Consider the following 14,841-nt stretch of genomic DNA (forward strand, 5'->3'; position numbering starts at 1 on the left):
TGCTGTGCAGGAGACACCCTTATGGAGCAGGACTTGCTTCAGTGGGGCTTTGGTGCTCACTGAGTCTGCCCCTTGAGTGTGTCACTTATGGATGTGAAGAGTTGTAATCTGGTATGGTCTCACACTGATCACTGGGTACACTGGCTCTTGGATCTCCAGGGAGGTGCAAATTGAGCCACTGCCTAGGGCCACCCAGCAGGAGCTACAGAGAGATCTGCAGATTTTTCCTCTTTGTATCAGATTTGGAAGTGCCCAGACAAGGCCCAGCTGTTCAGAAAGGCAGGATGGTGTTGGTGCCGGCCTTTTATTGATAGCTTTGGGGCTCCCTGACCCAGCTGTCACTTGGTTGATAGAGTTTAGGCTGAGAAAGGACAGGCCATTCATATGCAAAAGCCACTGTGCACAGCTTGAGTGGGGTTGTAAATTGGGTGGGTGTGGGGTCTTAGGGAATCTCCAGGGCAGAGCAAACAGAAATGTCTGCCAGTCAGCCCTGCACCCAGGAGGTCCCAGCACAGGAACAATGACTGCTGGGAGCACCTCCGTCTGGAAGAAAGCCGGACCTGCGTTCCTCCCTGATGCCAGACAGTCCAGTTTCTCCCATACCTGTCTGGGTCCCCCAGAGCCTTGCCTGACACTGGAGCTCAGAACAAGTGGGAGCTTGTAAATTCAGTTCGCGGTGCCGCCTTTTAAGAGGAGCATCTGGGTCTCTAGCAGCCTGTGTATCACTCAGCTCCAATTCGCACATGTTTTTACAGTCTGTAGTTCTTACTTCCTGTAGGGTGTTCTTTCCCCAGCTCTGGAACCCTGGGCTGGGAGTCTGGTGTGGAGCTGGGACTCCTTGCTCCTCCAGGCAGCCTTCAAAGAGGTGATCTCCCTTCCGATTAAAAAAGCGGCACACCCGGGTGCTGGACCAGCCCATTCTGTGCCTCCGCACCTCCTACCAGTCTCAGTGTGCTTTCTTCTATACCTCCCTAATTGTAGTACTTCCACTTAGCCAGTTTTCCCTCAGTTCTGGATGATAGTTGTTCTGTATTTTAGTTGTAATTTTGATGCATTAGAGCAGGGGTCCTCAAACTTTTTAAACAGGGGGCCAGTTCACTGTCCCTCAGACCGTTGGAGGGCCGGACTATAGTTAACTGTGGTCATGCAGGGATGTCCCTGTTCTTAGGAGCTGCGTGGTATTTGTATAGGGGTGAAGGAGTGTGGCGGATGCAGCTTACTTTCAAATGGATGCGAGAAAACTGTGTGTATGTACCTGAGAGGGATGATGCAACTATGGCAAAATGTTGACAATTGGTGATTTTGGGTAAAGGACATGGTGTGGTCATTATACTATTCTTTCAAATCAGGGAAGGGGGTTCCTCCACTGCTGTGCCAGGGGCAGAGTGGGGGCCCAGATTCCGCACATCAGACACTTCCCCCTCCCCACTGGGCTGATACAAGGAGTGCAGGGTCCTTCCCTAAGACCCTGACCAGAACGCAAGGCCCTTCCCCTGCTGCAGCAGCAACACTCATGCTCGGAGGGGATAACAGTCCACGCTGGCCCCACAGGCCCGGCATGGGGAGAGCTGTGCAGCCAGCTGGATGGTTGCCCTTAAATCCAGCCTGGCTGTCTCCTGCATTCACTCACACCCTGAGTGTCTGGCTGTGCCCAAGAAACCCCTTCACTTACCCTTTAAGTCACCCCCAGCTACATCTCAGGGTAGGGGTAGGCCCATGAAGGCTCCAGTTCTAGTACATCAGAGCTACCCATGGTCACTGCTCAGCGTCACTAACAGGGTCCAGAGATGAGAGCACGCATTCCGAGCACGAGGGGTCTGGCCCACAGGATTGGGTGAGCTCTGAGAGGCCCCACCGGGGAGGGGTGGCCGCCTGAGTAAAGCTCCTGGGAAGGTCGCTCTGTGCATCCTCTGGGCCTGAGTCACTGGGAGACCAGGTGTCTGCAACCTAGCCTGCCCCAGGCCTTTCTAAAAGGCATGTTCTCACCACAGGGCATCAGAGCCTCCCATCCTTCTGCCTAGAATCCCTGTCCGCAGAAGTTAGTGAACACCCACGTCCTTCCAGCTGACCAGAGTGCTCTTGGCCAGGCAGGTTCGGTGGTGCCATTGCGGGTCCCCACAGCTTGCTACCACCTGCTGTAGACTTGGATGCAGGTTCAGTGTCTGTCTCCCCACCAGAGTGTGAGCTCTGAATGAACTGCGGGCACTGGGCCTGGTAGAGGAACTCCTCGGGAAGCACGTTCAGTGCATTGTCAGGGTGGAGGCAGCTGTGGGGGTGGGGGTATCGAGTACCCCGTCCCAGGACATATGCAGAGTTGGGTCTGGTTGTTAGTGAGGGCAGCCCATCTTGGTTCCCATACAACAGCTATTATGCATTTATTTCTCAGAGGAAGCCGGTAAGATAGATGCTATACACGTGTCCAGGTGAGGAAATCGAGAACTTGATTTTCTTGCCCAGGATCATGGAGCTGGTGATTGACAGCTGGAATCACGGCCTGTGCCCAGGCCTGTTGTCTTCATGGAGCTGCCGTTTGGGAGGGAGTCTGGCTGTCTTCTGGGGAGTCTACTCCCCCCGCCTTCTCCCAGCCTAGCCCACCCACCACAATAACACCATGAGCCCTTGGTACACGTTACCTCATTTATTCTCACAACATGCCTGTGAGGTAGGGAGGGGCAGGGACTGTCCCCATTTTACAGAGGAGGAAGTTGAGGCACACAGAGGTCAAGTGACTTGCCCAAGGTCACAGACAGTGGCCAAGCTGGGATGGGGCCCCAGAACAGGCCCTCAGTTCACCCAGGGCCCCTGCAGCAAGTGCTGGACACGAGGACGTCTCCAGTGCTGTAGCCTACACCCGGCGGAGAGCAGCCCTTGTGCACTGAGCTTGCTGCAGGCTGGGCCTCGCCCTCCCCTCCTCCTGCCCTCCCCACCCCTCCCCACAGACCCGGGCCATTGCAGCTCAGGGCTCATGACACCCTGGGAGTGGGGCTAGGGGGCAGGGGAAAAAGAAGGGTGGATAGGGTAAAAAAAAAAAAAAAAAAAAAAAAAAAAAAAAGAACAGAAAACTTAGAGGCTGGGCAGGTGGGAGACGGAAAAAAAAAAAGGCTGCTTACACACAAAGTATATATTTTTACACACACTTGTACACACACCTAGATATAGTACATGTAAAAATATATGCTATTCACACACCTGCCTCCTGCCAGGTGCCCCAAGAGCCAGCGGTGGCGCTGGTGGGCATGGGTGAGCAGATGGGTGTTTGTTAAATATACACTCTAAGGTCTATGTGCATATGTACACATACTACAGACACAGCCGCCTGCCCCCCCGGGGACTGTACACAGGCTTGGCCAGGGACAGACAAATGGGGTCCCTCTCTCAAGTGTCCTCTGTGAGTCACTGAGCCATACATTTTGCTGGAAGAAGAAGGGCTGGAGAGAAGAAAAAGGCAGGAGTCTGGAATGTGATACTGTAGCTTTTATCTCATTTCCCTCCCAAAGACTTAAATCCTCCTCATCTTTTCAGGGAGATGCATCGCCTGCTTGAGGGCTGGCAGATCACAGGATGGGGGTTGCTTCTGCTGAGAGGAACCTACATCTGTGTGTGTGCACATGTGTGACTGTGTGTGAGCACTTGGTGGGGAGGGAACGTGTGTCCATCTCTCTGTCCTCTGGGTTCTCCCCCGCAAAGAGGGCTGAGACCCAGAAAGCCACCAGCCGGGATGGTGACCCCTGTGTGAGCTCTGAAGGGAAAGAAACATAAGAATGAAAACTCCGAGGTCAGCGTGAGGGTAGCTGGGAAAGGAAGGACATGGCAGGTGCCCAAGGCTGCCCTTGGACTGTCGTCTTGTAAACAAGCTCGTTTAAGTTCTCATTAGACAGAACAAGTAAAAAGACTGCAACCTGCAGGCTGGGCCGGGCGTTGCTGAAGTCCCTCCATCTAGTCCACCACGGCCAGCAAGAGGAAAGAAAGTTTTATAGTTTTGTGTTTTTGTTGACTTTTTTTGTGTGTGAAGTCTTCATAACCTAAAGCTGGGAGGGACCCAAAAAAGCCAAATTGTGAGCCCTTGTATGCATCAATTTGAAAGTTGGCTCAGGGTCTCTAGATAGAATAACCATACTAAAGGTTGAGAAAATTTTTGTTCCATTCGTATTTAGTTTGTGTGGTTTTTTTTAAATGACTGAAACTTGTTGGCTTCCTGCTTCCTGGTCTCAGAGCCGGGTCTGGGCCTCAGGGACGTAGATCTCGATGCTGTCCGCACTCTCTGTGGCCGAGTTCTGCCTCACGGAAGCTGCCCGCTTGGCGGCCAGGAGTCTCTTGCGCGCCTCCTGACGCTGCTTGTCCCCGGTGTCAGAGGCCTTGTCGCGGCTCACTGCCGGCTTGGATTTGGCTGGCTTCTTTGGGACCGGAGGGGGTGGTTTCTTTTCTTCCTTTAGTGAGACAGTGAGGAGGGAAGAGAAATAAAATAAAGGTGCCACCTTTGGTGTGGCACTACCACTCCCTATATGCTGGCAGCTGTAGTCTCCACCCCAGCCTCCCCGCATGGGGCACAAGCAACACACATTTGGAATCAGGAAGCCACAAGAAGCAATGATAGTGGGAATAGCACAGGCATAGGAGCAAAAAGCAAGCTTAGAATCCTAGAATGTTCCAGCAGGAAGGGATAGACAGGTGACCTTTTCCACCCCTGCTCTGAACCATTGGATCCTGAGACTCAGGCAGGAATGATCTGAGTCACAGCCAGAGATGGGATTAAATTCAGGGCCTCCAACTCTCAGGCCACATGCTATTCTAGGGGGTCAGAACTTACAAAGCACAGTCCAGTCACCATAGGGTCACTGGTTCTGCTGTTTTACAGAAGAACCTGGGCCTCAGGGAAGAGCTGGCTCTGGTATACTCCTGCGTAGCCCCAGGAGAAGGACCTTTTTTCTGCCTCTGGAGTTTCAACAGCCTATTCTAGTGTTCAAGGCTGTGGGCACGACTCCAAGGAGCCCCATTTTCTGAACATGCAGTGGCATACTTCAGAGGGCAGCCTCACTACACAGAGAGAGCAGCATGCTGGACAAGTGCTGAGCATGGACCCCACGCATGGATGGACGTGAGCCCCCAGCTCAAAGACGACACATGGAGAAGGGAGCCAAGCAGCACTGACCGATGTGGGCAGCGTTATTGCCGACCAGGAATTTGTCCCTGGACTTCCCCTCCGCACTGCTCCATGCTCACCTTCCTCTTCTCGGGCGTCTCCACCAGCTGCCAGCTGTTGGCCTTGAGATGGTAGAGTTCATCAAACTTCATGCTGATGTCCTCGATGGAGAGCTGTAGCAGGTCCCAGAACCCTGCCAGGTCCTGGGCTGTTGGACGTGGGTTGGCGTCAGGGTTCTGTGGGGCAGAGCGTTATCAGTGGGACAAGCAAGGCAGAGACATGTCCTGCACCCCAGCCACGGTTGGGGTCTCTTGGGTTCTAGTCTTGCTCTCCTATTCCCAGGGTCAGTATCTGCATGAGTGAATTAAGGTAGTTCTTTGTTAAGGGCCGTTAGTAAACACTCTGGCTTAATTTGGCTTAGTTTACGTCAGCTGAAATTAAGTGAGGGCAAAGCCACGCCCTGAAGGCGGAACCCAGTCAAGAGATTGGACGCCACTCAGTCTGACTCTCCCGCCCAGTGGTAAGGGGATGGATCTCATGATGCCGAAGGCCCACCCAGATGTGATGTAACTTCCTGTAATTCGAGTATATAATAAACAGCTTGCACTCTTTGTGTCTGTCCCTCCATCAGAGGGCAGGCTCTCTCTGTGTCTCGAGTCAGAGGGCAGACATCACACGCAGCCCAAGCTTTTCATCTAATTTTATGTCTGTCTTTCATTATTCTTTAATCCTGAAAGCACCTCCTAACTTGTACAAGCAGGTTCACGTCTCCCCCTCCGTGCGAGACGCGGAGAAGAGACCAAAGCCCCAGTGCGCCCGGCATAGTTCCTGGTCACTACCAGCCCTGATGGTGATCATCTTTGGGAGAAAGAGCAAGTCCTATCATGAGAGTAGGCTCTGCACATACATGGGAGACTGAGGCCTTTGCCACCACGGTAGGGCTGCAGTGAGGATGGCCCTCCTGCCCCTAATGCATGCCAGGCCAACAACAGTTCTCATTTTACAGGGAGAAAACAGAAGTTCCTGGCATGGTCTCACAGTCAGGTGGGGAGAAGCCAGGATCCCTCCCATCATTTTGTTCTCTGACAACATGTTCCTCATCATGACTGTCCAAGCCAAACCCCTACAGGTCCTGGAGATGAACACTCTGACATTGCCCTCTACCTCTAGGAGTACAGCCCCTTTGGCGAGTTGGAGAGAGGTTTTTACACTCCCATCAGGAAGGGGTGAGGGAGAGGGAAACCCATCAAGCCTAGTGGTGATATTTTAAAATTTCTTACCTTGACTGTTTTCTTAGATGTAGAATATGCCTAATATAAATAAATCAATGCTAACTGAACTTTAACTTTCATTGGCTATTTTTATATCAGTTTTCTGTTTCAAAAGGTTTAGCGATCTGAAAAGACCACTCCTGGCCCCTTTCTTGTGCTAGGCACTGTCATCACCTTTCTATTGCCACAAGGAGGTCACAGAGGCTCAGAGGGGTTAATTCAGCTGAGGGAGCTGGCAGGCTGCCAAAGGCTAGAAGCCCTGCTGTGGAGTAAGAAAAAATCACACTCACCAAGTTTTGCTCACAGAGGCCCCGGAACTGCTGGAATTTCTGGGACATCAGTAGCTGGGCACTGCCCACAGCACTGAGGACTTTTCCTAAGACTGAGAAAGAGAAGGTGGAATAGACCGACTGAGCCAAGCACAGGTTTCCTGGGTGGAAGGCAGGACAGGGTCATAGCTTCCATCTCCCTGCCCCATCTTGCGATACCAGTCATTATTAAGTGACTAGAGGCCCAATGCACGAAATTCGTGCAAGGGGCTCTTGCCTCGGCCTTCACAGCCCCAGCTTCGTCTGGAAGGTCGTCTGGTCTAATTAGCATATTATGCTTTTATTATTATTATAGATGGCAGTTGGTCTTTGTGAAAAATGCAAACAATACATAAAAATGAACTCCATTTTATGGCAATAAATTTGAAAACAGTTTAAGTGGAAAATTTTTCCAGAAAAATGTAAATTACTCTCATAGACTCAAGAAGAAATAGAAAATCTGATTAGGTAAATAACTGTTTTTAAAAAGTGAAGCAAAAAAACACAAACAGTGAAGCGGAACTTAATCTTTCCAGAAAAAGAAACCAGGCCTATGTAGTTTTACAGATGAGGTTTTTTTGTTTTTTAAAAATATATTTTTATTGATTTCAGAGAGGAAGGGAGAGGGAGATAGAAACATTAATGATGAGAGAGAATCATTGATTGGCTGCCTCCTGCACGCCCCCTACTGGGGATCGAGCCCGCAACTCAGGCAAGTGCCCTTGATCGGTATCGAACCTGGGACCCTTCAGTCTGTAGTCTGACGCTCTATCCACTGAGCCAAACTGGCTAGGGCTACAGATGAGGTTTTACAAAACCTTCAAGGAACAGATAATCCCCGTCTTATATTCAAACTCTTCCAAAGAGTAAGTAAAGATAGAAAATGACACAACTAATTTCAGGAGCCCTGACAGCAGATAGGACATGCCAAGAACAGATCACTTTCATTATGAACATAAATGTAAAAGTCTTAAATAAGATATAGGCAAACAGACTCCCAAAAGAAGAGTTAGCCAGGAATACAGGTTGATCTTTTAGTGTGACTTTAAAGTGGTGGCCTGAAGAAATACTACCTCCCATTCCTCTCAGAAATCCCTGAAAGCAAAACAGAGTAAACAAGAAGTGGAAATGCAAATCATATCTGATAGAACCTGGAGCACAATGTGAACTGCTGCCAAATGACCATGCACTGGTAGCCACACCGGGACAGGTCTTGAGGTTGAAGGTCTCAGATATTGGTGACAGTTTTGAGTTCTCCAAAGTAGCACACCTTGAGAGGAGAGGCCAATAATCTCTTATTTAAAATGAAAGGGGATGTGGACTGTAGCAGGGCTTTCCTGAACCTGGTTCAGCACCCAGGCAGGGGAGGTCTTTGCATGGTAAGCAGCCCTCCCATAATGAGCTAATGACAAGAGGAACCAACACAGGAGCTAAACAGAGGTATTATAGGAACAGCAAGTGGCAAATTAACATTCACCAGAAAATTGTTGCCAGGGAGTAGATGAAAAATATGACATTTAGTTCTAAGTATGTGAAAACAGTAGTTCAAAGCAGAGATTGAGGTGCTCCCAACAGATGCAAGACAATAGAAAGAGATAAAACATGAGCTCTGGAACTAGGTCATCACAGAAACAAGGGCTACGCTACAAGCAGCACATGAATAAACCCTGCTGAAAACCAGGTAGGCCACGGTAAACAATGCAAAACACTCAAACTGCTTGATTAAATGAATAGCTAAGCTGCTGAAAATAAAATGAGTACCCCTCCCCCTTGCCGGAGATAGCAGGATGTGCCTGGCTTGGTCTAAAGTAGAGTGGGAATACAAAAAAAAAGTCTTGAATTCCTAACCATAAGACTGCACTTGGGTACCTTATTTTTAAAAATATATATATTTTATTGATTTTTTTACAGAGAGGAAGGGATAGAGAGTTAGAAACATCGATGAGAGAAACGTCGATCAGCTGTTTCCTGCACACTCCCTACTGGGGATGTGCCTGCAACCAAGGTACATGCCCCTTGACCGGAATCGAACCTGGGACCCTTCAGTCCGCAGGCCGACTCTCTATCCACAGAGCCAAACCAGTTAGGGCAGGGTACCTTATTTTTTAAGAAATAAAAGTTACATGTATTAAAGAGAAACTATAATGAAGAAAGTAATTGAGAGGCCTGGAAGAGAGAGGGAGAATATCAGCATTCTAAAAGAAGAGAATAGAGAGAATGGAAGAAAAATATTCAAAGAGATCATGATTTAGAATTTTCCAGAAATGGCTGACACCAGTCCTCAGAGTCTGGAATTCAAATGAATCCAAAGCAAATCCACACTTATTTACAGTAAAACCAAAGACAAAGAGGAACTCTTAAAAAGCAGTCAAAGGGAAAGGAAAGATGAACCTTTCCAGTTTTAAGCCTGCCCCACTCCAGTTCTCCCTCTGCAACCTTCCCTCAGTGCCCCTGCACTCTTCGGAGGACCATTTCAGATTTCTCCTCACACAGATTTCTCCTAAGCCTCCTCCCACTTTCTCACTCTGCAGTGATGCCCCTCAGCATCAGCAGCACACAGTTGACCTTCTTAAAACCCTCATTCAGTTGGGTTCTAATTGCCTTTTTCCACCTCACCGGTCGCTCCTGCTCACTGCTGCAGCCACACTGGCCACCTTCCCTAGGCCTGGAACATGTCCATCATTTGCCCACAATAGGATTCTCTGCCCCTGCAATTACATCTGATCTTCAGATCTCTAAGACCTCTTGCTCCCTTCAGGTTTCTGCTCCAATCACCTTACCAGGGAGGTCTTCTCCGATCTCCCTAAATGAGACAGCAACACTGCTTTGCCCATGCAAGCTCCATGAGGGCAGTACTTTATTTTGTTCACTACTAAACACCAAAAACTAGAACAGTGCCTGGCAGATGGTAGGTATTCAGTAAACTGCTCAATTAATGAAGGTTAGGACCAGAGGAGAGAAGCTACTTCTCCCTACTATTTCACAATGTTCTTAAGTTCTTGCAGTTAGACAAGCTATGCATGAGACACAGTAAGATTAGAGACCCACAAAATTGCCATTTTAACAAACACTATGATCATTTATGATGTGAATCCAAGAGAACTGAGAATTATTCAAAGCTGCTTGACACAAGATCAACGTACAGGGATCAAACATCATTTCTATCTACTAGCAATAACAAATGGAATACATAAATATTTAAAAACTAGAGGCCTAGTACACGAATTCGTGCACAGGTGGGGTCCCTCGGGGTGGCTGTGGAGATTGGGCCCCAGCTCACGCCCCCAGCCTCGCAGCTCTGCAGCCCTGCCTGGCACCCCGCCTTGGCCTGGCACTGCCCCCTCACCTGCTCCACTATCCCGCCTGCAGGCAATCAATTGGGGCCGGGCCCCCTGCCCAGCTCCCTCGGCACCTGGGAGCTGGGCGGTGATTCCGCCCCCCACAGCCGCTGCTGGTCGCCACCTGTGGGGTGATGGGCCAGGCGACTGGGCCCTGCTCGTACCTACCTTGGCCTGGCACCGCCCACTCACCGGCTCCACCATCCCGCTGCAGTCCCGCTTTCCTTGGGGCCCATCGGGACTGGCAGCGCCTCCACTGCTGCCCACTGCCAGTACCGCTGACACCCGCCATATTCCACCCCGCCCCCTGGTGGTCAGCGTACATCATAGTGAGCAGTCGAACTCTCGGTCTCCTGGTTGAACTCCTGGTCGAGCCACTGCCCGAGGGGACAATTTGCATATTAGGCTTTTATTATATAGGATGAGCCCTGGCAGGGTGGCTCAGTTGGCTGTCATCCTGTGCACTAAAAGGTTGCAGTTTACATTCCTGATCAGGGCTCATATCTAGGTTATGGGTTTGATCCTTGGTTGGGGTGTGGGAGGTAACTTATTAATGTTCCCCCCCCCCCCACCTCTCCCTCTAAAAAAATGAATAAAAAAGCATATCTGTGGATGAAGATTTTAAAAATTTCATTTTACTATCAAAACAAAAACTAAAAGTATTAAGGAATAATACTTAATAAAATATATTAAGACTTTCATAGAGATGTTAATCAAACAAATTTTTCTGAGGAACTTGACATACTAATTCTAAAATTAGTCTTAGATGAGTGAAGATGTAATTTAAGTTTTCTTTTTTGGACAAAAAGAATAAGGAAGGAGGATTCACCTTACTAGATACCAAGTCATGTTACAAAGCTATGGTAACTGTAGTTGTATTAACACAGAAAAGGACAAAAGAGCAGAGGAGCAGAATGGAGCCCAGAAACACACCCCTGCATATGTTAAAATCTGGCAGAGGTTGTGATTGACCTAGCATTACTAACTAGTGAGAAAAGTAGAGACTTCAATAACTAGTGTTGTGACAGCTGGCTTTCCATATGAAAAAAAATAAAATGAGATCCTAGAATGCACAAATACAAATTGCAGATGGATTAAACACCTACATAGAAATAAGTAAATAAAACCCCAAACTTTGGCCTGGCCAGTGTGACTCAGTTGAGTGTCGACTTAAGAACCAGGAGGACACAGTTTGATTCTTAGGGCACATGCCCAAGTTGTGGGCTCAATTTCCCGTAGGGGGTGTGCAGGAGGTAGCTGATCAATGATTCTCTCTCATCATTGATGTTTTTATCTCTCTTTTCCTCTCCCTCTCTCTGCAGTCAATAGAAAACAACAACAACAAAAAACAAACTTTGAAACCATGAAAAAAATCTCTATGCTTTTGGAATACAGAAGGTGTTCTTAAGAATCAAAGATGCATTCAAGACAGCAAGAAGATATAAGAAATACAAACATATGCACCTAATGACAGACCATCCAAATATATGAAGGAAAAACTGCCAGACTGAAGGGAGAAATAGTTCTACAAGAATAGATACTTAAATACCCCATTCACAATAATGGATAGAACAACTAGATGGAAGATAAGTAAGGGAATAGAGGACTTTAAGCAACACAACAAAGCAACTAGATCTAACAGACGTATACGGAACACTACCCAACAACAATAGAATACATATTCTTCTCAAGTGTACATGGGACATTTTCCAGGCCATAAATTAAGACTCAAAAGATTTTAAAAAAGGTAACAAAGTATCTTCTCTGATCAAATGGGATGAAGTTAGAAATCAATAACAAAAGGAAAACTGGAAAATTCACAAAATTGTGGAAATTAAGCAACACATTTAAACAACCAATGGATCAAGGAAGAAATCACAAGGGAAATTAGAAAATACTTAGAGAGAAATGAAAATGAAAACACAACATACCAAAACTACATGATACAGCAAAAGTGGTGCTAAGGGGGATAACATATAGCTATTAATGCTTACATTAAAAAAAAAAAAATAGCCCTGTCTGGTTTGGTTCAGTGGATAGAGTGTCAGCCTTTGGACTGATGGGTCCTGGGTTTGATTCCGGTCAAGGGCACATGCCCGGGTTGCGGCTCCATCCCCAGTGGGGGGCGTGGGGAGGTGGCCGATGGATGATTCTTTATCATCATTGATGTTCTGCTCTCTCCCTCTCCCTTCTTCTCTGATATCAATAAAAATATATTTAAAAAAAGAAAAAAAAAAGATTTCAAATCAACAACTTAGCCTTACACTTAAGAAACTATAAAAAGAATAAACTAAATCCAAAGGTAGAAGAAGGAATAATAGATAATAAAAATTAGAGCAGAGATAAATGAAATAGAGAATAGAAAATAGGGAAATCAATGAAACCAAAAGTTGTTTCTTCAAAAAGATCAACAAGCCCTAACTGGTTTGGCTCAGTGGACAGAGCGTCGGCCTGCGGACTGAAAGGTTCCAGGTTCAAGGGCATTCTGGTCAAGGGCGTGTACCTTGGTTGTGGGCACATCCTCAGTAGGAGGTGTGCAGGAGGCAGCTGATCGATGTTTCTAACTCTCTATCCCTCTCCCTTCCTCTCTGTTAAAAAAAAAAAAAATCAATAAAATATATTTTAAAAAAAAGATCAACAAAACTGACAAACCTTTAGCTAAGCAGACTAAGAGAAAAAGAGAAGATACAAATTACTAACATCAGAAATGAAAGTCAGGATATTACTACCTAGTTTTATATTCAAATGATTGAACATAACATTATTCATAATAGCTTTTATCCTGCCATTAAAGGGATTTGATCCTGATGCTTAAATAATGACTCTTCATCTTTGACGTTATTACCATATATTACTAACATTAACAGCATATTACCATGACTTTTGTTCTTTTTATTGTTTTATATAGTTAGCTTTTGGAAACTCTAAAATTAAGTTTTATTTTAACTTAAATCATGAAAGTAAAAAACAAGTGGAACCACTAGGCTTACAACAAAAGCAGCAATTTCCTGCTTCTTCCCGTCTTACTCCTGAGTCAATTCCTCACTTTTAAATACGAGTAAATAATCAAAGATCACTGGACATTCCAGAAAAGCCTCTAACCCAAAAGACAAATATAAAAAGAACCCTAAAGGAAATAGAGACAATACAGGGTCAAATGAAAAGTTAAAAATGTTTATGTAAATCATATACGTGTGTGTGTGTATCTATATATATAAAAGCCTAAGCGACCGAACAACCGGTCGACCAGTTGCTGTGATGCGTACTGATCACCAGGGGGCAGAAGCTCAACGCAGGAGCTGCCCTCTGGTGGTCAGTGCGCTCCCACAGGGGGAGCACCGCTCATCCAGAAGCCGGGCTCACAGCTGGCGAGTGCAGCGGTGGTGGTGGGAGCTTCTCCCACCTCTGCAACAGCACTAAGGGTGTCCAATTGCCGGCTTAGGTTTGCTCCCCACAGGGAGGGGGCCTGAGCCGTCAGTCGGACATCCCCTGAGGGCTCCTGGACTGCAAGAGGACACAGGCCAGGCTGTGAATTTCATGCACCGGGCCTCTAGTATATACATATATACACATATACTAGTATACATATATATGTATATATGTGTGTGTATGTGTGTGTGTGTGTATATGTGTGTGTGTGTGTGTGTGTGTGTGTGTGTGTGTGTGTGTGTGTATATATATTGCTCTATCCATAAAACAAGGATAAAAATGTTATGGAAAAGGAACAGAATAAGAAAGAGCTCTTATTTAGATGACCATAGTGAATATTTGATGGATAGAGTTTGGAAATAAAGTAAAGAAAAACTCCCAACCTCAATAGATTCCTCTATTCATGCACAAATGATCAACATGATTAGCCATCAGGAAAATGCAAATCAGAACCACAATGAGATACTACTTTATATCCACTCAGATGACTATAATCAAAAATACCAATACTGTTAAGAGTTGGTTAGGATGTGGAGAAATTAGAACCCTCACGTGGGAATGTTAAATGGTATAGCCTCTGTGGATAACAGTTTTGCAGGTTCCTCAAGTTAAATATGGAGTTACCAGCATTTCCACTCCTAGGTATATATCCAAAAGAAATAAAAATATACCTATATAAAACTTGTACACAAATGTTCATAGAGCAGCATTATTCATAGTAACCCCAAAATGGAAATAACCCAAATGTTCATCAACAGGTGGCTGTATAAGTAAAATGTAGTATATCCATAAAATGGAATGTTACTCAGAAATAAGGAATGAAGTACTGACATATGCTACAATATGGATAAACCTTGAAAACATTATGCAAAGCAAAAGAAGCCAGACACAATTACCATGTATTATAGTTATGGGGTTTCTTTTCAGTGATGGTTGCACAACACTGCCAACACTGCGAGTGTACTAACTGCCACTGAACTGTACACTTTAAAAAAGTGAATTTTATGGCATAGCTCAAGTCGTTATAGTGTGGGGGAAAATAAGTAAAAAGAAAAAGCTTTCTAGAAAGAGAACAAAAAAATAGATATTAGGAGAAATAGATCAGAGACTGAGGATCAATCCAGCAGATCCAACATCTGAGTGACAGGAATTTCACAGAGAGAAAACGAAACAAATGGAAGAGAGGAAATTATTTTTTAAAATTAATGAAAGACTATTCTCAGAAATGGAAGACCCGAATCCCCACATAAAGGGTGTCCCAAAATTCACGCAAGAAGTAATTTTGATAGAAAACACAGGTTTATAATTAAAAATTGTAAATTTTTATTGATTCATAAAGTATACAGTATAGGGTT

General features: G+C 46.2%; 1 protein-coding gene and 1 long non-coding RNA gene across 8 annotated transcripts in view; one reads left to right on the plus strand and one right to left on the minus strand.

Annotated features, from left to right (window-relative positions):
* Window positions 1–5,139, plus strand: part of LOC106726477 — a 15,818-nt gene extending 10,679 nt beyond the window's left edge. Inside the window, exon 3 of the long non-coding RNA XR_001362545.1 lies at window positions 4,776–5,139. This is a non-coding gene — a long non-coding RNA (uncharacterized LOC106726477). The remainder of the gene's footprint in view (window positions 1–4,775) is intronic.
* Window positions 2,624–14,841, minus strand: part of DLGAP4 (discs, large (Drosophila) homolog-associated protein 4) — a 122,524-nt gene continuing 110,306 nt past the window's right edge. For 4 of the 7 annotated variants that reach the window (XM_005868480.2, XM_005868477.2, XM_005868478.2 and 1 more), the window contains 3 exons: window positions 6,702–6,793; window positions 5,221–5,376; window positions 2,624–4,427 (listed from right to left, as the gene is read on the minus strand). In XM_005868480.2, the coding sequence (XP_005868542.1) occupies window positions 4,209–4,427; window positions 5,221–5,376; window positions 6,702–6,793 (467 nt within the window). In that variant the 3' untranslated portion in view covers window positions 2,624–4,208. Of the gene's footprint in view, window positions 4,439–5,149; window positions 5,377–6,701; window positions 6,794–14,841 lie in introns of all 7 variants that reach the window. The other 3 variants (XM_014541425.1, XM_014541423.1, XM_014541426.1) reach the window with 3 other exon arrangements.

Source organism: Myotis brandtii, unplaced genomic scaffold (assembly GCF_000412655.1).
Source record: "Myotis brandtii unplaced genomic scaffold, ASM41265v1 scaffold27, whole genome shotgun sequence".
Lineage (NCBI taxonomy): Eukaryota > Metazoa > Chordata > Mammalia > Chiroptera > Vespertilionidae > Myotis > Myotis brandtii.